The sequence below is a fragment of the Lynx canadensis genome, chromosome C2 (genome assembly GCF_007474595.2).
Source record: "Lynx canadensis isolate LIC74 chromosome C2, mLynCan4.pri.v2, whole genome shotgun sequence".
Taxonomy (NCBI): domain Eukaryota; kingdom Metazoa; phylum Chordata; class Mammalia; order Carnivora; family Felidae; genus Lynx; species Lynx canadensis.
In genome coordinates this window covers 86,910,609-86,935,060 of record NC_044311.2, presented here as the reverse complement: position 1 = coordinate 86,935,060, position 24,452 = coordinate 86,910,609, and the positions used below count along the sequence as shown (strand labels likewise).

Sequence of the window (24,452 nt, the reverse complement as noted above, 5' to 3'; positions counted from 1 at the left end):
ATAAAAAAAGTACCCACACAGAAAAAGAAAATGAAATTAAATCCAAACAGCAGAGAAGGAAAGAGAAAGAACAAAAATCAACAACCTAGAAAACAAAAGAAAAATTATTAAAACCAAAAGCTGGTTGTTTAAAATCAGTAAAACTGATGTCTCTAATCAGATTGTCAGGAAAAAGAAACCACAAATTACCAGTAACAGGGGATTAATAACAATCACTATAGATGCTACAGACATTAAAGAGAATAACAAGGAAATATAATGGACAGCTTTATGTCAATATATTCAACACCTCAGATAAAACGGACAAAGCCCTGGAAAGACAAAACCTACTAAAAAGCTCATTAAAGAAGTAGTAGATACTTGAGTAGTCCTATATCTATTAATAAGTTGAATCTGTAGTTTAAAACTTCCCACAAAGACTCCAGACCCAGGTGGCTTTATTGGTGAATGTCATCAAACAATAAGGAAGAAATAAAATCAATTTTACACAAATTCTTCCTGAAAACAGAAGCAGGAAAAAACACTTCCCAATTCATCAAAAGGCCAGCATTAACCTAATACCAAAACCAAAAGAAGGCATTACAAGGAAGACAAAACAAATGACAAAGAAACTATAAACCAATATTCCTCGTGAACATATAGACCCAAGAATTCTTGACAGAATTTTAGCAAATCAACTGTATCCATAAGAAACATATAGCTAACATCAAAGTTAATGGTAAAAGAGTGAATACTTTCACCCCTACACCAGAAGCAAGTTAAGGATGTCTAATCTCACTACTTCTATCTATCTTTGTATTGGAGGTCCTAGTTAAGAAAAAGAAAAAGGCATAGAGATTGGAAAGGAGGAAGTAAAATAAGTCTTTATTTGTTGACGACATGACCATCTATATATATATATAAAAAATTCTAGGGGCGCCTGGGTGGCTCAGTCAGGTCCGACTTCGGCTCAGGTCATGATCTCGCAGTTCACGTCGGGCTCTGTGCTGACAGCTCAGAGCCTGGAGCCTGCTTCAGATTCTGTGTCCTCCTCTCTCTCCGCCCCACCCCTGCTTGTGCTCTGTCTCTGTCTTTCAAAAACGAATAAACAGGGGCGCCTGGGTGGCGCAGTCGGTTAAGCGTCCGACTTCAGCCAGGTCACGATCTCGCGGTCCGTGAGTTCGAGCCCCGCGTCAGGCTCTGGGCTGATGGCTCAGAGCCTGGAGCCTGTTTCCGATTCTGTGTCTCCCTCTCTCTCTGCCCCTCCCCCGTTCATGCTCTGTCTCTCTCTGTCCCAAAAAAAAAAAAAAAAAAAAAAAAAAAACAAAAAAAAACCGAATAAACATTAAAAAAAAAATTCTAAGGGATCTACAAAAAAGCTACTAGAACTAGTAAGTAAATTTAGGAAGGCTGCAGCCTACAAGGTAAATATACAAAAACTGTAAAATATTGTTCAGAGAAATTTAAGACTTAAATAAATGGAGAGATACATGTTCATGGACCTGAATACTCAATATTGTCAAGATGTCAATTCTCTCCAAAATGTTCCATAAAGCAATGCAAATCCAATCAAAATCCCAGCAGCTTCCCTTGCTAAAAGGCAACCAATAGAATGGGAGAAGATATTGCAAATGACATACTGGATAAAGGGTATTCAAAGTCTATAAAGAACTTAACAAACTCAACACCCAAAAAAACAAATAATCTAGTGAAGAAATGGGCAGAGGACATGAAATAGACACTCTTCCAAAGAAGACATCTGGATGGCTAACAGACACATGAAAAGATGCTCAATATCACTCATCATCAGGGAAATATAAATCAAAATCACAATGAGATACAACCTTATACCTGTCAGAGTGGCTAAAATTAACAACTCAGGGAACAACAGAAATTGGTGAGGATGCGGAGAAAGGGGAACACTTTTACACTGTTGGTGGGAATGCAAACTGGTGCAGCCCACTCTGGAATAGTATGGAGGTTCCTCAAAAAATTTAAAAAAAGAAAGTGACAAACTGATTCTAAAACTTATGTGGGAACACGAAGGATCTGAAATAACGAAACAACTATAAAGAAGAATAAAGTTGGAGAACTTACACCATGCAATTTCGAGATTTACCAAGCTACTATCACTAAGACAGGGAAAAGTGGTGTAGAGAAGACATAACATAATCACTGGAAGGAAGAGTCCATAAACCCACACATATATATGATCATTTTTTGACAAAGGTGCAAAGGGCAATTCAATGGAGAAAGGATAATATTTTCAACAAATGGTGCTGGAACAAGTGTACAGCCATATGCAGACAGACAAAAAGCCCCAACTCAACCCTATCCTGACACCATATACAAAAATTCATTCAAAATGGATCACTGACTTAAGAGCTAAAAATAAAAAAAACATGGGATAAAATCTTGGGTTAGGTAAGATTTCTTAGATAAGAGACAAAAAGCACAAAGTATAAACGCTGATAAACTGGATTTCATGAAAAATTTAAAATTTGCTCTTCAAGGGGCGCCTGGGTGGCTCAGTCGGTTAAGCATCTGACTTCGGCTCCGGTTATGATGTCGCGGTTCATGGATTTGAGACCCACATTGGGCTCTGTGCTGACAGCTCAGAGCCTGGAGTCTGCTTCAGGTTCTGGGTCTCCCTCTCTCTCTGCCCCTCCCCCACTCATGCTCTGTCTCTCTCCCTCAAAAATAAATGAAAACATTAAAAAATTTTTTTAAAAAGCTGTAACTTTTTTTATACCTGGCTGGCTCAGTTGGTAGAGCATGCGACTCTTGATCTCAGGGCTGAGAGTTTGAGCCCCACATTTGGTATAGAGATTAAAAATAAAATCTTTTTTTTTTTAAATAGCTATAACTTTTCAAAAATAAAATAAAGGCTAACTTATTACAAACATAAAAGCAAATAGATATGCCCACATGACATGCATGGCTTTGACTGCAGATAATAACACTCTGTACCATGTATGTTGATTTTAAAGAATGGCACTATATCAGACACTACTAGTTTCCTATCTCACATCCAGTCTTCTTTGCTTTCTTAACAGGACCTTAATTGTATCTGTGCAAGAAAATATGTCCAGCTAAAATAAGCAGAACTCTTATCTGTATCTGTTTACTTTTGTACAGAGGCACTACCCCCATCTTCCTTGTCCATGCTTGGATATAATGCCTGGGAGCAGAGCATCTATATTGTGATTGTACGAACAAGCCAACAGTAAGGATGGGGGGATGGGAGGGAGGAAGAGGAGAAATCTGGTTTCTTGACATCCACAGAAGTCACATTCTAGACTGCCTGCCTCGACTTCTTGTTGAACAAAGTAGATGTCTTCTTTGTTTAAGTCATTATCTGTTGGTGTTTCTCTTGCACACACTTGATCAATATTTGTAACATTCATCGAATTGTATCAGAAGTGGGGTCTGAGGTACTGGTCACCCAAATCAACCCTATGTATTTGTCCAATGTTATGGTCCCATTCTTTCCCACTAAACGTCTTACTTTTCATAAGAGACCTGGTGAAGTTGTTAATTTATGTTGTTGTAATTCAGCAACTCACAAGCTCAGGCTCTGGTTTTTGAAAATATCAGCCTTAGGTATGACTGCAAAAGATAAGAAACTCTCTCAGGGCAATTATAAAGACTCTTTGGGGTTTTTTTGCCTTAAAAAAGAATTCTACCTAAGCAAAACTTCTCAGAATAATGAAAAAAAAAAACAAAAAAAGTTGAAACAATGTTTTAGTTTTGTACTACTGTATCTACCTCAATAAAAATTCTCTGGGGGGGGGGGGGAAGGAATTCTATACCACCCCTTGGCAAGCACGCATACCATTCTGTGCCTGTGTACTTTATTCTAGGTGATAAACTTAAGGAACAGTTTCATAACTGCATTATATGGACTGCTAAAGTCATATCCTCTAAAACTAACTTTATTCTCACTGCCATCAAACCCAAATAGCTCCTACCACCAAATAAGAGTCCCATTATCTCTGAAGGTCTCTTACTCACCACCAATCTTGACTTCAATTATCAAACAGGTCTGCCTCATAATAGCGTATTATAGAAATTAAGTACAGAAATAATCTCTGGGTGGGCCAGGGAGCCAGACCCCAAAGCTATATAACCAGTACTAATGTCCAGCTACACTATGAAAGCTGTCTAGGAAAAATACCATTTCTACTGCTGCTTAGACCTGGATACCAAAAGGCCTGACATGCTTCCCCTGAAGAAGTAGATTCCTCTGTCACCAGGATTGCTGTTATCAGTTCTCCTACCTACCGGTACACATTCACACTGTTTATTTCTAAATCCAGGTCTCCGGTCACATGCCCTTACCCTAACTGCAAAGGAGACTAGGAATATGAATCTTATAATCTCACTGAGAAGATAGAACACCTATGTGGGAAATTATCAAAATATAAGGAGGGTGTCTAAGATGTGCAGCCACAAACTTTAACTTTTACATTATTACCTTTACTCAAACATTTTACACAAGATATTTATATGCAATTACACTTAATTGCCCATCACCACTTCTCAGTCATACTTACTGAACGGGCACATTTTTTGGGGGGACTGCTAGAAAGTCCATCCAGTTGCCCATGTTCACCCAGAAATCCTGTCACTTGGTCCAAGAAAGAAGATACATCTAACTGGTGCCACTCTACTAGCTTCTGACCTAAAAATTAAAAACCAGGGTATATAATAAAATCAATACTCTTTCTGAATATTCTCATTAAATATTTCTTTTGGTATATGCATAATTAAATTACCGGGAACACACTCCACCCCTCACCAGCCTAAGTTACATAGTATGTTCATAAACTAGAGGATACATTAATTATAATCAACCTAAGAGATTCCTGGCCATCATGACAGAGCAGCTACTTTACCTGCTGATATCATTAACTGCCATTTAGGAAAAGGTTCAGACAAAGCAGTATCCGTATGAAACTCAAATTAATAATAAAACTAACTCTACCCTCTGCTTCTCTGATGGGATTACAACAGCCACTGAATAATCTTAATATTTTAATGATAGAAAACCAAAGGAGATTCCTTATAAAATAACAAGAAAGAAAAAGTTATTCTTTCAAAGGACAAAACTATACAAAAATATAAAAATACTACCATCTCCCAAAGTTACCAGAAACAGACTCCTAAATATATACTTCATAGATATTTAAATATTTCTCACGGACATGAACAAAAACCCTTCATCTAAAGTATTACAAATAATTCTCGGGATGTGTGGGTGGCTCAGTCGGTTAAGCATCGACTCCTGATTTCGGCTCAGGCCATGATCTCACAGTCCAGGGACAGAGCCCTGTGTAGAGCTCTGCACTACAGTGCAGAGCCCACTTGGGATTCTCTCTCTCTCTGCCCCTCCCCTGTTCATGCTCAATCTCTCTCTCTCTCTCAAAATAAATAAATAAACATAAAAAAAACCAAATAATTCTGAAACTGGATCCAAGTCAAATATTAAAGGTCAATTATTTAGATAAGTGAAAGAGAAATAAGTTAAAGGCTGTAAGCTGACATAAATCTTACCTGTCCGTGGATCCAAGATAGAAACATAGGGGAAATCCCCTAGCTTATAAAACTGTATGTATCTCTGACCTTCTTCACTGTCGTGATAAACCTGTTAAGTCATTGATATTAAAAAAAAGTGTCAACTATATCTTTGTTAAATATACCAACAGCAATTAATTATCCAAATACACCTTTGGTATATGTTAGATTTTCACTCCTGTCTTAGATAATTAAAGCCATCTGATGTGAACTCCCTCAACTTCCTGCCTTCAATGCCTCTGGAAACTTGTATAAACATATCACTCTGTTCTTTCTCTCTTCCCAGTTCAGAAGAGGTATTGCCCTTCCTGTTGTTATCTGTCCATCTATGTCATTCCTGACTTTCAACCGTATACATCTTAATAAATCACAATGTACTATATATTATATGGTTCAAGTGCCTGGCATAATGCTAGGCAAAGAGATAATCAACAGGTGCCGAATAAAAGGTTACCATTCAGAAAAATCATGTTGAATTTAGGGGCCTATAACACATGAGAACAGGCAAATCAATAGCATATCTTGCATTGGGAAAAGAATTAAGTTCATTCAGAAGTTTTTATTTTCAATTTATTTTTCATAAAATAAAAAACCAGAGCAAGATCATCTAACCTTAGCTTGGATCATTTATATAAAAAGAAACTAGAACCAGTAAGACCCTAAGTGATAAATGTAAGGACACACAGATGGGAGTATCAAACTCAAGCTAAAATCTAGGCCTTAGTCAAATGTTTTTCCATTACTTCAAGAACTTCTACATCAGTACTGTCAATTATAGTAGCCACTAGAACATGTGGTATTGAAGCACTTGAAATGTGGCTAGTCAGATACTGGTTAAATATAAAATACACACCAGATCTTAAAGACTTAACACCAAAAAACAAACAAACAACACCACTTCATATTTTAATATTAGTTTTATATGAGAGAATGTGACTTTATAAAAATATATTAAAATTAATTCCACTTATTTCTTTTGACCTTTTTAAATGTGGCTACTGGAAAAATTACTTATGTAGCTCACATTATATTTCTGTTGAATAGTATAGTTGTACATTCTATTGAAATATATCAACTCTTCTGAGATATAAATACTACATGGCTTACATAGGTTGGTTCTTTTTCCTCCTTCCCTTAGGAGTTCTTCATTGCTGACCTTATTTTCACTTGTCCTTACTACTTCAGCCATTATGGGTAGTTTTACTTTTTCATATATCACAATTTAACTGTTAATTTTTTTCCCATTTTATAACCTACTGCCTCCTCCCCAACATCTCATACTACAATAGTAAAATACTACAAAAATTTTGATTAATTCTCCTCACCTGCCAGAAAATGAAATGTTCCCGGATAATATTCTTCACAGCTTCATTGCTCCACACATCACGGTTGAGGCACTGGCATGCAAAGTCTTGTACATTTTGAATGTTTATCATCAGCCACTTATTTTGCATCTGGCCGCACTCTTTGGCCTGTAGAGTAAAGTTATATAACATTTGTCAGAAACACTTTCTATTTGGTAACTGATATGTTTCAGAATTCAGAAGCTGTCCTCATATAAATACAAAATTTTTTCTCAAATATGACATCTAGAGTTTTCAGTATCTATACATTAATTTGAGTATATGTATGTAATTATAAGGTTCATTTTCAAGCATTTTTCAAATTTAAATGAACTGCTTTTCATTTACACACTGTTATTATTCTAATGGCTAGATTTTTTTGTACATTAAACATCTTTACCTAAAAAAGATTCCACAAACTAGGTCAAAAAATCATGTAATTCTATCATATCGTCTCTTCCAATCCCTATCCACAAATATCTCTCCTTTTAAACAAATGTAAGCAGTATGTGTCTATTGCTATTTTATAGAACTACCCTAGACATTTCAGTAAAAGCTGTTGAGGGTTTCTTCTCTTGGGGTTATTATTCCTAAGAATGGGTTTCAAAAATGAGATCACAGGATCACAGACTATTTCAGAATGATCTCCAAGACTCCCCAATGTATAACACAAATATCAATCATGAGTATGTACTTTTTGCCTCATAGTTCCTCATTATCACAAAGACCTAAGAAATGTTGATGAACAGGAAAAGAATGGCACAAAAGCAAATGAGCAAATGCTACCTCAAACCTCTGCACAGGAAGTGAAATCAAAGCCATAGTTTTGAATAATTTTGTCCTGGAACAATATTCTTTTCCTAATCAATTTGACATGGGAAAATCTTAAGAATCAATTAACTCAGATTAATAACAATTGAAAAACATAACATTTTGAAAGTATCATAAAATGCAAAACTAAGAATATCTTCTGTTTTAAGGTTTATACAATCTTGAAAATACTATTATCCTATTGTTTTGTATGAATCCCCCAGAGAAAATCATTTTCTAATATTCACTACTGATTCCACAAGTGAAAACCCAAGTTCTAAAAAGAATTATCCATGTATTTGAGTCAGGAAGCTGTATTCAAAGGCTTAAAGTATATAAATATAATAACTCCTTGCTCCTAGGATGTAGTAGTGCCCCACTTACTTCCTTACCTATAGCATGCATACAGATTTCATAAATGAGTAGTAAGTAATTATACTGTTTTAATGGAAGAAAAACTATTTGAGAATAAAGAAAAAATTAACACACAAGGTAAATTTACATCTGCCCCGACTACAGCACTTGACAAGGAAAAAAATGTGTAACGTCAAAAATAATAAAAGTCCAGGGGAGCCTGGGTGGCTCAGTCGGTTAAGCATCCGATCTCAGGTCAGGTCATCACAGCATGGTTCATGGGTTTGAGCCCACGTCAGGCTCTCTGCTGTCAGTGCAGAGCCCGCTTTGGATCCTCTGCCTCCCTCTCTCTCTCTCTGTCCCTCCCCAGCTCATGCGCTCTCTCTCAAAAATAAATTTTAAAAAGCTCAGAGTTTAAAAATGATGCATTCATTTGATTTCTATTTTTTAAAAATTCATTCATTCATATTCATGCTTTCATTAGTTCAGATTCATTCATCCACCAAGTATTTGAGTGTCTACTATGTTTCAGGTACAGTTACGGATGGTGGGTTATAGTAGTTACCAAAACACAAAAACCCCTGCCTTCTTGAAGCTTACATGGGGCAAAACCTTATACCAGCAAAAACATCTGAAGATCTATTAAGAAACTACTGCTAGAAGGAAGGAACCACAGAGGATACAAATTTCACGCAAAGCAACATCTGGACTAACTATAAGAGAGTCTTAACACAATCTCACTTAGTATACAAATTATATGAGTCAAGGGCTAGAGGTGTAAGTGGACCATGGGACAATGATGAATCTTCCCTCTTGTAATCTATTAGGCTGTCTGAGTCAATATTTAAAAGCCATTACAGGGAGATGCAAGGGTAAATATGGCTACACCAAATAGGTATGTGATGGGATTTATCATGACAAGGGGGAAACAGTAAAGACTAACCTCTCTCTCAGTCCCAGACAGATCAGGAAAGTATGAAAAACAAGGATATAGAGGAAATATATATATATATTATATATATAACACTAAGAAGGAATATACACAGTACTTTTTTATGGAAATGTTAATTATTTTTATTCACATTTATAGCAAGTACTTTTGAAATTACTCTTAGTAATTAGGACTAGGTGCATGTGTAACTGAATGGAAACTTTAACAAATATGCATTAAGGAATATCAGGGAAATTGTTCTGACTCTTTCTATACGATGTACTCCAGATTATGCCATTCAATCATTTAACACAGATTTAATGAGGGCCAACCATGTACAGAAACTCTCCCAGGCACTGTGGAACAGTAAATAAAACAAAGTCCCTGTGTTCATGGAACTTATGGGCTAGTGGAGAAATAAGAAAACCTAAGAAATGTTCTGTTGCCCAGGTCAGATCATTCATCCTAAGTGCTATGCTCACTCAGTTCCAGCTACACGGGTTTTCTTGGCTGTATCAGAAATAGGCCTAGATATTTCCAATATCAGTACCTTTACACTTAACTATTTTGTCTGCTCTTCCCTTGGACATTCCTATGATTCATAGTCCTTCACTCTATTCAGATTTCTATCAAATCTCATCCTTTCATAATCTTCCCTGATCTTACTATCTAAAACAGTTCTGTTCTATCACAATTATAGACATATGTGAAACTTATGAAATCAACCTTGCTTTTAATTTCCATTAAGAACACTTGTACCTTTAAAAAAAAAAAGTTTACTTATTTATTTGGAGAGAGAGAGAGAGAGAGAGAGAGAGAGAGAGAGAGAGAATGAATCCCAAGCAGGCTCTGCATGCATGGTCAGAGTAGGGCCAAATGCAGGGCTTGATCCCATGAATTGTCAGATCAGGGCCTGAGCCAAAATCAGGAGTTAAGACACTTAATCAATTGAGCCACCCAGGCACTGACAGTGCAGAGCCTGCTCGGGATTCTCTCTCCCTGCCCCTCTCTTGCTTCTGTGCACACATGCACGCGTGCTCCCTCAAAAATAAACATTTAAAAAAAAAAAAAAAAAACAGCCCTCTCTCCTTCCCTTATTCTCTTTTTCTTTCTCCCAGCAACTATTATAACCTGAAATTTTTCTTCCTCTCTCCCTCCCCTTCTGCCTCTCTCTCTCTCTCTCTATATATATATATACACATACCAAACATACATATAAAATATATATATACACTAAATATATGTTACATATTATGTTATTTGTTTATAGTCTGTTTCTCCCCCTAGATTATAAACTCTTTGATGGCAAGAACTCTGTTGAGCTTGTTTATCACTATCTCCCTATGGCAGAAACTGCGTATAGGTACCAAATACCCATTTTCCCCTTCTCCCTCTTAGTAACAGAGCCTCCAATTTTTGCTAAGCATCTGGATTTTCTAGTGTCTCTTACAGCTATGTGTGGCTATGTTGTTGCGTTCTGCTTAATGGGATGTGAACAGAAGTGATATGTACAACTTTTAGGTTGTGCCTTTCAAGGGAAAAAGTGTGCCCCTTCCCCCTCCTTGATGCTGGCTGGAAAGCAAACAAGGTGGTGAGCCATCTTGAATCATATGAACAGAAGCAAGCAAGACCTAGGAAACAACAGTGAAATACAGAAAAAAACTCCACTCCTAATAACTTTATATAGCAGAACCACTAACAATCTGGACTTCTATCTAGTTTTAAGCTGTTTTTTTTCTTCCTGGTCTCTCATATGCCGTCAAATCTTTATCCCAACAAATATAATCCCCATTACCTAGAACAAGGCCTTATAATAGAAGGCTTTGATAAATAGTTACTGAGTGAAGAAGTGAATTAATCAGTTTCTCATTTGGTTAGCATGAACCAGAACACCTGAACATACTCTACCTCTAGTTACACTAAGAAAGTCCAGTTTCTAAACCAGTAAAACTGTAGCTCAAATCTACATCTAAAATGGTGCCCAAACCTATGGCTTTTGCCTGAGCAGCCAGAGTGTCCCTCTAATTTTTAACATTCACCTCCTTAATCTTCAGTGACTTAATTTTGTATATTACCTCCCTAATTTTTATAAAACTAATGGATTTACCACTAGCCATAATTAAATGCCTACCTTTTGTGGGAGTGTTTATGTCATTTAAAGACTTGTAAACAATAAAGCTTAATATTATCAGTAAATAAAAGACAGACTGCTGTGAATAATATAGGTCATGAAATACAAAGAAAAACAGGTCATATAATAACTTAAAGTGAATCAAACTTCAGAGGACAAGATCAAACAAGATTCACATTTTCCCTCAACGAACAAGCATCAAAGTAACTGCTATTATGAGCCCAAAGGGATCAAACGAAATCAAACTCAGAGTTATTTCATTCAGCCCTGAGCAACTCAGAAGCTACTAAAAATGGGAAACATGGCAAAACAAACTCAAGTCCTTTTTGCCTTTTATATTGCTGCTATTCTCTCAATGGCTGAATTATCACCAGAACAGTAGAGAGGATACACAGCTACCATATTAAGATCACAAGGCAAAGAAAGAAAACATCTTTGGGCTGACTAATGAACACCAAAAACTCCCTCAATCAACTCTAGTCTTCTTTACATGACAAAAAGAAATGCTTGTTTGGTCAAATCACCATCATTTGGATTTTCTGTTACTTGCAGACAAACACTCTGAGATTTTACAATTCAGAAAATTAAAACTGAAGAATGGGTTTACAGTTAAATTTTTAATCCTGAGTATTTCATTTAGGCCACTATATGAATATGTCAAAGTACAAAATCTTTTTAAAAAATCAAGCATAACTCACTTCCAAATATGTAGCTACAAACTTCATTTTTGTGATTATTGTTTGACCCACTTTATCCTAACAGATAAGACTTACCTAAAATTTAAGTGATTTACATCTATGGAAATGATATTCTGATTCAAAAGAGCATTAACATGCTAGTCAACACACAAAAGCAGCTGTTTGAACACTTCAAGAGAAGGATATTTAAAATCCTAACTAAACTCATTTGTTTAACAAATACTATGTTTCTATAAAATACCATAAACTGGGTCTCAATGATTACCAAAATAAAAAGAAACATGTTACCCCTGCCCTCATTAAGCTTATAATTTAGCAGACAATCAAATAAACCTGCTCTGGAAAGTTTTTCTTTGGCGTTAGCCAAATTAAAACCAAGAACTGAGGGAGAATATATTCTGCAACTACATAGATACTCTTTTAAAATACAGTAAGATTCCCATAGAAATATGGGCAAAAGATACCTAAAATTCACAAATGGCCAATAAACACAGGCACACTAGTCTCAGTACTAATCAAAGATACACACAAACTAAAACACATTAAGATTTTTTTCAAAAGCTACCAAAATGGCAAAGATTCTAAAGTGATACCACACAAGGGTAATAAAAGGATTTTTATCAAATCATCTCATTTACTGCTGGCATAAATATAAATCATGTAAACTTGTAGGTATCTCACACTTGTGTCACACTTATTAAGATGCCGATTCTCTATATGCTGGAAACTTTTTTGTTCTTAGAAAGAAAAAAAATGGCATTGAAAATGCAAAAGGATTCATACCTAACGCTTAAAATTTCCAACAACTTACTGTTTCAAAGCTGCCTTTATGCATCAAATCAATGGGTGGCCGGAAAAGATCTGCAAGGGTAGTCAGTTTCTTATCTATTGCTCCTCCATTTCTTAATTCCTGTTCTTGCCGAACTGCAGCACAGGAGGATAAGGAAATTTCAGTTAGCCAGAAAATAAAAGCCGTGCATCTAGAAATATAAAAAACATGCATCAACTGCAAGAATTTCTGAACAACATGCCTGACCCCAAATGCAAATGCAAATATCTAATGCTGATTCTAAAAACAAACCCCAAAACAAAGCAAGGTGGGGAGGGAGTCTCAAGACTTAGCTGGTGCTCTCAATCCAAATGTAAGGAAGGATAAAAGCTGAAAATTATAGTAGAGTCACACAATGAAAATATTTCCTTTTCATATTCCAAACCAAGTTTAGCAGAGGAGAAAACTCCATCTCCATTTATCCAGTTCAATGATCCTAATGTATCTGCCGTTTCTAGCTACATTCCCAATCTTCAAAGATTCTGACAGTAAGAGACCACCACCACCTGTTGTCACCTTCTCCTGGAAGTGCACAGGCTTCCCTGAATGACCAGAGTTAGTCTGGGTTCCCTTTCAACTCTCTCCAAAGTTACAAGGCCTACCTGTGCTTCAGTGAGCTCATTATAAATCAACTACAAAATCAAGCATGGTCTAATAGTTTTTCACATATTCTCTAAACAACTTTCCTTTTAAGATTCCATTGCTAAATCAGTACTAAATCCTCTAAAAGAATAAGGCCAAGAATCTCATTCTGACTTAACTCCACAGAAAGATATAAACCTATTCCAAAAAATTATAGCCAAAATGTTAATAGTGGCTGCTTTGGGTGGTGTGGCTTTTTCCTGTTCTGTTTTTCAATACACTACAATAATCCATTTTCATTATGGTCATTCCTTTAAACTGACAGCTATCGGGATTTTTTTTTTTTTTTGGCCAATTATTCAATTATTGTTTTAAGTTGAAATATAGTTGACACATAATATTCTTTTACTTTAAGGTGTGTAACACAGTGATTCAACAAGTATATACATTACAAAATGCTTACCACTGTAAGTGTAGTTACCTTTGTCACCATACAAATTATTACAGTATTAACTGACTATATTCTCAATGTTGTAGTTTTCATCACCGTGACTTTTCTTTTTCTGAGAGAGAGCGAACAAGCGAGAGAGCACACCCATATGCATGAATGCAAGCAGTGGGTTGGGGAGGAAGGAAGAAGAGGGAGATGGAGAATCTTAAGTAGGCTCCACGCCCAGCACAGCCTGACATAAGGCTTGATCTCACGACCCTGGGATCATGGCCTGAGCCGAAATCAAGAGTCAGACACTTAATGGACTAAGCCACCCAGGCGCCCCTGTATCTCTTAATCCTCTTCATTTATTTCACCTATCCTCTCACTCCCCTTTGGCAACTACCAATTTATTCTCTGCATGCAGGAGTCTCTTTTTGCTTGTTTGTTCATGTTTTTTTTTTTAGATTCCACACGTAAGTGAAATCATATGGTATTTGTCTTTCTTTGACTTATTTCACTTAGCATAATATCCTCAAGGTCCATACATGTTGCTATGAATGGCAAGGTTTCTTTTTTTTTTTTTAATGTTCATTTATTTTTGAAGGAGAGAGAGAGGAGCACGAGTGGGGGAGGGGCAGAGAGAGAGGGAGACACAGAATCTGAAGCAGGCTCCAGGCTCCGAGCTGTCAGCACAGAGCCCACCACAGGGCTGCAACTCACAAACCGTGAGATCATGATCTGAGTCGAAGTTGGATGCTCAACTGAGCCACCCAGGTGCCCCAGTTTCATTCTTTTTTGTGCCTGAGTAATATTCCATTGTGTAATACCGTATCTTCTCTACTCATTCATCTATTGATGGGCACTTAGGTTGCTTCCATATCTTGGCTACTGAAAATAATGTTGCGATAAACACAGGGGTGCATATTTCTTGTTTTCTTAGGATAAATACCAAGAATTGTAATTACTGAGTCATACGGTATTGCTATTTTTAATTTTTTGAGAACCTCCATATTGTTTTCCATATGCTGCACCAATCTACAATCCGATCAACAGTGCACAAGGGTTCCCTATTCTCCACATCTTTGCCAACACTTCTTATTTCTTGCCTATTTGGTACTATCCATTATGACTGATGTGAGGTGAGATATCAAGACCTTGGGGGAAACCACCTTTTTCTTTTATTATAGTCAACATTTAAGTGCTCGTTCAAAAGCTGATTAACTTTGTAAATTACCAGATTTCTTACATTTCTCCATCACTCTTATTATTCTATCATCAGTTAGGTTAGCATTTGGAACAATTCAGCTCAAGGGGAAGTTAGTAACAATCACAGACTGAACTCACAATTTCCTTTTAAAATAAGGTATTTCAGGGGTGCCTGGGTGGCTCAGTCAGTTGGGCGTCCGACTCCCGATTTTGTCTCAGGTCATGTTCTCACAGTTTGTGAGTTCAAGCCCCATGTTGGGCTCTGTGCTGCCAGCACAGAGCCTGCTTGGAATTCTGTCTCTTGCTTTCTCTGCCCCTCCCCTACTTGCTATCTCTCTCTCAAAATAAATAAAAAATAAACATAATAAATACATATATAATAAATAAAACTGAAATGAAATAATAAAATAAAATAAATAAAATAAAATAAAATAAAATAAAATAAAATAAAATAAATTAAGGTGATTCCTGGGATATCTGGGTGGCTTAGTCAGTTGAGCATCCAACTCTTGATTTCAGCTCAGGTCATGATCTCACAGTCATGAAATTGAGCCCCAAGTCAGGCTCTGTGCTCAATGCAAAACATGCTTGGGATGCTCTCCTTCTCTGCCCCTCCCATGCTCTCTCTCTCTAAAATAGTAATAATAAAAAAATAAATAAAAATAAATAAAATAAAATAGTAATAATAAGATACAATAAAAATATTTTTTAAAAATTTAAGGTGATTCGTGGGGTGCCTGGGTGGCTCAGTCAGTTAAGTGTCCAGCTCTTGATTTCAGCTCAGGTCATGATCCAGGGTCATGAGATCAAGGCCCATGTTGGGCTCTGTGCTAAGCATGGAGGCTGCTTAAGATATTCTCTCTCCCCCTCTCCCTCCCTCCCTCCCTCCCTCCCTCCCTCCCTCCCTCTCCCTCTCTCTCTGCCCTCCCCCGCCCCATCCCCAATTCACACACACTCTAAAATAATTTTAAAAATAAATAATAAAATAAGGTGACTCCTTAGATTAATCATCTTTTTCCTTTAAAAAAAAAAAAACAACCTATATAAAACAAACCAGGATCTTGACTTGTAGCAGAGTGTATGGGTGCTTTTCCAACTTGTGGTTTTCTATGTGGGAGAGTGAGGGGAGAGGACAGAAGAGAGAAGAAGGAGGAAGAGAGAGATAATAAACTGGCCCAAGATACCTACTAGTTTCAGTTTGAAAATCTCGGAAACCATCAAATATTGAACGTGCAGGCCGTCGTCTTTTAGGAGCTTTAGGGGAAAAAAATAGAATTGATACAGAAATTTAAATCTTAATTTTGAAACAACTCTAAAAACTTCCTTATCTGCACATCTTGCTTTAAAACACTCATAGATTTATAAAGGTGTCCTCTTCAAAAACTAAAATATTTTAAAACCTTTAAGTCATTCATATACAAAAACTCAACCATCTTCAGCCCAACCATTTTGTTTTACAAATAAGAAAATTAAGGCCCAGTTAAGAGACTTAACCAAACTTATGTAAAAGACAGGAAGAAAGAAGATTTTGAGGAGGACTCCCCCTGGTGATGAAGCTATATACATGCTGCAAATATCTAATTTAGGTTAGCCTAAGGAATCGGACTACCCTTTAGTTGACACTTAAGTACCTAACTTCTAATCCCTAATATTATATATTCTTAGTGAGTGGATTCACAGAATTATAAACACCAAAAACATTTTTAATTTTGGAAAGTTTTTTTCCAGTTACACAATGGTTTAATGAGAGGAAAGTGAACAGAACCAAGGTCTTCTGATACTCAGTCTAGTGTCTATTACCCAATCCTTAAGTATTTTATAGATGAAGTTTAGAAAGCAATAATAAAAATGTTATCTTCCTATATGCATATGTTCAAATCATTTGCCAGATCATGTATGTGCATTACAATAAACCAGATCATTTATATATAGTAAACAAGGACACTTAACAATTCTTAAAATATGGGTAACAATTATTAAATTGGCTTATGGCATGCTTGGCCAGCATGTAAACAGAACAATGCTTTGCGTTAATAAATGATAAATTGAGCAGTAAGGTTAGATACAAAGTATAAAAGTCCTCCACCCATGTCAAAGCATCTTTCCCAAAAGTCTGTGTATGTCATTATATAATTCTTTCTAAGAGCAATGGAATAAAAAAGCAAAATGCAGAACCATATATTTTAAAAACTCATTTTTGTTTAAAGTATTATTTGTATATAATTTATGTACTTTTGTGTATTTATGTTAAAGAATTACAGTATTATTTCTAGGAAAAGAGATGTGATTAAGAAAAGGAGAAAGAAACTTCCATGTTTTAGTTCTGTGTTGGATTTTATTTATATTGAATTTGTTTTAACCGAAATTTTTAAAATTTAAATACTGCAGTATTTTCTCCTCCCTTCAAGCAGCAAGGAATGTTACTCTTTTCAATCCTGGAACTATTTTTAATCAAGAGTTCCTATTTCAAATGTATGTTTCTGGCAAGAATAATATGGCCTGTCAAATAATGCCTTCTTAAAACTCATTATCAGATACTTTTTAACCATAAATTAAGAAAGTAAGGGTATCAAAGGATAAGGCATAGAATGGCTGCCTAAAAAGAGCATATTATGATTGGGGAGGTAGCATATAAAAGATAGTTTTCTTCTACTTTTAAAACTGCCAAAGGCAGGCCACCCAATATTCTACACTATTTCACACACACATACCCACTCTCTTCCCATTTTAGCCCTTTTCTATTAGGCACCTGATGTCTCCTACTTCCTCTTTTGCTAGCCTTGCACCCAACCCCTTAGATTTCTTGTGCTCATTATCTGCTCCTATTTGTTTCCTCCTCATTTATGCTAAGTCTAACCTAGAATCTGTCCCCAGAAAAAAAAATAAAAGGGGCGCCTGGGTGGCTCAGTCAGTTAAGTGTCAAATTCTGGGTTTCGGCTCAAGTCATGATCTCAATGTTACGAGATTGAGCCCTGCATTGGGCTCTGCACTGAACGTGGTGCCTAGTTACGATTCTCTCTCTCCTCCCTCTCCTGCCCTCTCCTCTGGTCACCCTCTCTCTCTCTAAAAAAACAAAACAAAACCCAAAAACCGAAGAACCTCTCCTCAGTCCACACACGACACACATCTAGTACTAGGATCATTATTATAGGCATACCTCAGAGATAATGTAAGTTTGGTTTCAGACTACCACAATAAAGCAAATATCACATTAAAACGAGTCAAATGAATTTTTGAGTTTCCCAGTACATACAAAATTTATGTTTACACTAAAGTGGACCATAGAATAATACAGAATTGAACTGCAAGGCTCTTCTTATATGCGGATATTTTTCAACAAATACAGTAAAGTTTTTCTTATGATTTTTTAATAACATTTTTTCTCCAGCTTACTTTTTGTTAAGAATACAGTATATGATATATATAACATACAAAATATGTGTTAATCAACTGTTTATGTTATTGGTAAGGCTTCTGGTCAACCGCAGGCTATTAGTGAAATTTTGGGGAGAATCAACAGTTATATGCGTATTTTCAACTGCTTGGGAGTCTGCTCCCTTAACCCTCGAGCTGTTCAAGGAACAACTGTATATTGTAGTCCATTACGTGTGCAATAGCACTATGTCTTTAAAAATGTACACATTAATTTAAAACATTTTTCTTGTTGGGGCACCTGGGTGACTCAGTCAGTTGGGTGTTCAACTCTTGATTTCAGCTCAGGTCACGGTCCCAGGGCCATGGGATCTAGCCCTACATTGGGCTCTGTGCTAGGCATGGAGACTGCTTAGGATTCTCTCTCTTTCCCTCTGCCCCTCTACCTCAATGGCACCCTCTCTAAAATAAAATTTTAAAAAATGTATTGCTAAAAACTGTTACCATTGTTGGAGCTTACAGCAAGTTGTAATTTTTTTTGCTAGTGAAGGGTCTTGAATCTATGTTGATGGCTGTGAGTGATTACAGTGGTTGCTGAAGTTGGGGTGGCTGTGGCAACTTCTTAAGATAATAAAGTCTGCTGCATAAATTGACTCTTATTTTCACAAATGATTTCTCTGCAGCATACAATTTTGTTTGACAACATTTGAGATGAACTTCTTTCAAAATTGGGACTCAATCAAGGGGCACCTGGCTGGCTCAGTCAGTGGAGTGTGCAACTCTTGATCCTGATTGAGGTTGTGCGTTTCAACTCCACATTGGGTGCAGAGATTCTTTAAATAAATAAATAAAATTTTAAGAACTGGAGTCAATCCTCTCAAACCCTGCTACTACTTTATCAACTAAGTTTATGTAATATCCTAAATCCTTTGTTATCATCTCAACAATCTTCACAGCATCTTCACCAGGAGTAGCTTACATCTCAAGAAACCATTTCCTTTGCTTATCCCTAAGAAGCAACTCCTCATCCATTCAAGTTTTATCAAGAGATTGCAGCAATTCAGTTACATCTTCAGGCTCTACTTCTAATTCTAGTTCTCTTGCTATTTCTACCGCATCCGCAGTTACTTCCTCCACTCAAGTCTTGAAGTCCCAAAGTCATCCACGAGGGGTTGGAATTACTGCTTCCAAATTCTTGTTAATGTTATTGTGACCACTTTCTATGAATCATGAATGTTCTTAATGGCATCTAGAATGGTAAATCCTTCCTACGAGGTTTTCAATTTACATTGCCCAGATCTATCAGAAGAATCACTGTCTATGGCTTTATGGGATTCATTTTTTTTTAATTTTTTTTTTTTCAACGTTTATTTATTTTTGGGACAGAGAGAGACAGAGTATGAACGGGGGAGGGGCAGAGAGAGAGGGAGACACAGAATCGGAAACAGGCTCCAGGCTCTGAGCCATCGCCCAGAGCCTGACGCGGGGCTCGAACTCACGGACCGCGAGATCGTGACCTGGCTGAAGTCGGACGCTTAACCGACTGCGCCACCCAGGCGCCCCTCATTTTTTTAATAGTAAGACTTGAAAGTAAAAATCACTCCTTAATCCATGGGCCGCAGAATGGATGTGTGTTAGCAAGCAAGAAGACAACATTAATCTTGTTGGACATTACCATCAGAGCTCTTAGATGACCAGGTGTGTTGTCACTGAGCAGTCATATTTTGAAAAGAATCTTTTCTTCTGAGCAGGTCTCAACAGTGCGGTTAAATATTTGGTAAACCACGTTGCAAACAGACGTGCTGTCATCTAGGCTTTGTTGTTCCATTTACAGAGCTCAGGCAGAGCAGATTTAGCATAATGCTTAAGGGCCTTAGGATTTTCAGAATGGTAAAGGAGCACTGGTTTCAACAAGTCACCAGCTACAATAGCCCCAAACAACAGAGCCAGACTCTCCTTTGAAGATCTGAAGCACTGACTTCTCCTCTCTAGCTATGGAAGCCCTAGATAGCATCTTCTTCCAACAGAAGGCTGTTTTGTCAACACTGAAAACCTGTTGCTTAGTGTAGCCACCTTCACTAATTATTCAAACTAGATCTTCTGGATAACTTGCTATAGCTTCAACATCAGCACTTGCTGTTTCCCTTTGCATTTTTATGTTATGGAGATGGCTTTTTCCCTTAAATGTCATGAACCAACCTCCGCTAGCTTCATATTTTTCTTCTGTAGTTTCTTCACCTCTCGGTCTTCATAGAACTGTAGAGTTAGGGCTTGCTCTGGATTACACTTTGGCTTAAGGGAATGTTGTAACTCGTTTGATCTTTGATCCTGACACTAAAACTTTCTCCATATCAGCAATAAGTTATTTCCCTTTTGTATAATTTGTGTGTTCAATGGAGTAGCACTTCTCATTTCTTTCAAAATTTTTTCCATTGCAGGGTGCCTGGGTGGCTCACTTGGTTAAGATTCTGACTCTTGATTTCAGCTCAGGTCATGATCTGTTTGTAAGTTTGAGCCCTGCATCTGGCTCTGAATTGACAGCGTGGAGCCTCTTGGGATTCTCTCTCCCCCTCTCTCTCTGCCCCCTGTCCCACCACCCCCCACACACGCTCTCTCTCAAAAGAAATAAACAAACTTAAAAAAATTTTTTTTTCCTTTCCATTCGCAGCTAGGCTAATTGCAACAGGAGGCTTAGCTTTCGGCCTATCTCAGCTTTCAATATGCCTTCCTCACGCAGCTTAATCATTTCTGACTTCTGATTTAAAGTAAGAGATATATGACTTTTCCTTTCACTTGAACACTTAGAGGACACTGTAGGGTTATTAATTGGCCTAATTTCAATATTGCTATGTTTCAGGGAATAGAAAGGCCCAAGAAGAGGGAGAGACAAGGGAATGGCTGGTTGGTGAATCATTGTATCAACCAAGTCCACCAACTCATAAGGGTATGGTTTGTGGTGCCCCAAAACAATTACAATAGTACAAAGATCACCATGACAAAATATAACAATGAAAATGTTTGAAATATTGCAAGAATTACCAATATATAACACAGACACACGAAGTGAGCAAATGCTATTGGTAAAATGGCACTGATAGACTTGTTCAACACAGGGTTACCACAAACCATTCATTTATTTAAAAAAAAAAAAAAAAAGACAGTATCTGCAAAGCACAATAAAAAAGGCATGCCCATACTCCCACTTGCCTCTTCCATATGTGGTTTCCTGACTCTTCCAAACCATCTGCTATACAGCAAACATCAGTCCTTTGTATTCTCACTCTACTGCCCACATACCAGGAGTGCTGGTCACTGAGGTCAAAGAGGCTAAGCTATAAAAAGCTAATAAAAGATTCAAGAAGAGCTTCATAGAATAGGGGAGTGGGACAGGTAGAGAATAAATATTTAGTAAGAAGAGTGGCACTGCACACATTTCACAAATCCTTATTAATAACTGACTTAAGAGAAGATATCTGGATTTTCAGATCCACTTCTGCATTCTATGTTGTTATTTTCAAAGTTCAAATAAATGAAAAAAATTAAAATTCAACCTAACACAGATACATAGTTGTAAGGGGAGGAGTATTTTAATAGTGTTTTAAGATCATTGTGAATATTCTCCTTTGATACTCAACTAGTGGTAGCTTCTTAAAGGTTAGTTGCAGCATGGAATCTAAAATCTTATCAATGAACTTTTCATTATCTGTTCCAATAAAATCCACTGGTCTATGTGGTAAGCAGTCTCTAGGATGGCCCCCAATTTTCCCAATCTTCGATATTCATAACCTGTGCGTGAATATCTTGAATATGGGCAGGATGAAATAGAATGTGGCAGAGGTGACGTGATGGGAGGTCACTTCTAAGATTAGATTACAAAAAGATGGTGGCTTCTATAATGGGCTGCCTTTTATTGCTCTCTCATTTGCTCTGTGGTAAGGAACTGATGTCTCCAGCCAACCAACAGCCACATGAGTAAGCTTAGGAGATCCTCCTCTATTCAAGCTTTGAGATGATTATAGCTCTGGCTGACACCTTGATTACACCCTGTGAGAAAGTCTAACCAAAGACACCCAGCTAAGTCACTTTTGGATTCCTGGACCATAGAAACTGTGAGATAACAAATGTTTGTTGTTTCAGGAAGCTAAATTTTGGAGCAATTTGTTATACATCAATAGATAACTTTTATGCAATCCATCTTACTGTCTGAATAGATCTTTTACCCATGCACAATTTTGTAATATGGTATACTGGTCATTTGAATATATTCGTCACAGCTCTTTCTGCCCATGGGTCCTGTCCCTGTGCTTTATTAAAACCATCCTTTTTGCACCAAAAAAAGAAAAAGAAAAAGAAAAAGAAAACATTTGTTTACTGAGTTATGCAAACATTCCAAACACCAAGCATTTCATTATACAATAATAATTTAAAAATCACCATCTGTTAAGGCCACCACTAATCTTATCAGAAAGCTTTTAAGTATTGGGAAGCTATCAAGCTCATAATTATGGATATCAACTTGCTAAAATCCTAATTTCTGCCTGAAAGCTCTTTTTTTTTTTTTTAAATAACTGGTAACAAATAATGTCAGTTGTTGGTCTTAAAGCAGTAATAGGCTTTTATTCACATTCAAGAAAATGTCTGCCAAATGCCGAAGTCTAAATCACCATAGTTTGTCAGGAATTTTTCAAGTAAAAATAATGTTCCATGACAGAAGCAGCTAGTTTAGCTCACAACTCAAACAACTGTACCAGTGCTTTTCCTTAAAGTAATCACAGTACTTTTCAGTATGCAGAAGTGCTTTATGCATACCCTATTTCATAAAACAGAGTGGTTTAAAAAATGTATACTCAGGGGTCAAGATTTAATGAAATTAATTTATACTGCCTCATCAAGCAGTACTGCTTTATTTATTATTAAATAAAATAGGAGTTCTTTTTAATTTTTATTGTGAGTGTATAGCAGTGAAGACTTTTCAGTTTGGTGCCACTGTCCTGTTTCAATTAAGATGCAGCAGTTTGATTCATCATTGCTTTTGAACCATCAGTCCAAATGTCAATAATGTAAAAAAGGCAAATAACTTATGAAAATAATTTTGACCTCACACACACCCAGACCACACTTGAAATCAATACTGTCATAAGAAGAAAACAGTACTCCAAAGACCTTTATCAAGTTAATAAGGTCTAATATGAAAGTTAGGACTAACTTCCTAACTATATAGTCATTCTCATCCCCCTGTTTGCTGTGTATCAAACCTGAGGGAAAAGAAGGAAATGGTTCCAAATGGGAACTCTTTGGCCTCTCTACAATGGTAAAACAGCACAGAAATTTATTTCCTGTAGTCTACCCCACTCAGAAATCCTGCCTTATTCCTTGCAATAAAGAAACGATAAAGCTTCCAAGGGCATCACCCCCTCAATTCCAAAATCCATTCATAACAGTTATATGAAAAAAATCATGAACAATATTTTATTACTTCTGGTATATTAACAGCACAATGACTGGCTGAATCAAAGTCCAGAAAGCCCATATTATACTTCAATATTCAGTTCTTACAGTTTTCTTCCTCCCATCTTTATTTCTGAATCTAGACAGTACATTCTGTTATTTCTTACTACAGTAAACTCCAAAGCTGCCAAGTCAAAGATTACTTTAAAAAAAAACTCCAACTAAGGTGTTTTTTCAAATCAAAACATATGGTTTATATCATTTTGTTCATCCCTTTCTTATTTATTTCTTCTCCTTTATTCTAGTTTACCTACAAAACTTTATATAGGTCTATTTCTCTGCATCACTGTTCTCAATATGTACAATATACATTTCTATGACTTTGCCTGCCCAGATTATAACTTTGTTTTCTATTTTTTAATATACCTATTAATGCGTAAAATATTTGGCATGCAAAAGGTGTTTATTAATCTAAAACTATAAATTTTCTTTAATTCTAATTAAATGTACCATTTTCTATAGTCTCTATATGCACCCAGACTGATATCACAATTTTTTGCATGGATAAGGTATTACTTTCTCCTTTCAAAACAGGAAAAGCGCTTCTGGAAATTAAGAAAGAGTAAAGATGGATATGGCAGTCAAGTAAGTGCCCCCCAAAACAAAAAATACTCGGAGTCTTTAAATGATAGATTTGTTCCATTACAAGGTAGTAGTTCTTTTTGCTAATTTTCCTCTTTTTGGCCTTCCACAACAAAT

The 24,452-nt window shown here is 36.6% G+C and overlaps 1 protein-coding gene across 1 annotated transcript in view; it reads right to left on the bottom strand.

Moving 5' to 3' along the window:
- The window catches only part of UBXN7 (UBX domain protein 7), a 59,475-nt gene that overhangs the window by 10,859 nt on the left and 24,164 nt on the right, over positions 1-24,452 (bottom strand). The window contains exons 4-8 of the mRNA XM_030328642.1: positions 16,062-16,127; positions 12,635-12,747; positions 6,882-7,028; positions 5,536-5,626; positions 4,536-4,663 (exon numbers count right to left, since the gene is read on the bottom strand). Of these exons, the coding sequence (XP_030184502.1) occupies positions 4,536-4,663; positions 5,536-5,626; positions 6,882-7,028; positions 12,635-12,747; positions 16,062-16,127 (545 nt within the window). The remainder of the gene's footprint in view (positions 1-4,535; positions 4,664-5,535; positions 5,627-6,881; positions 7,029-12,634; positions 12,748-16,061; positions 16,128-24,452) is intronic.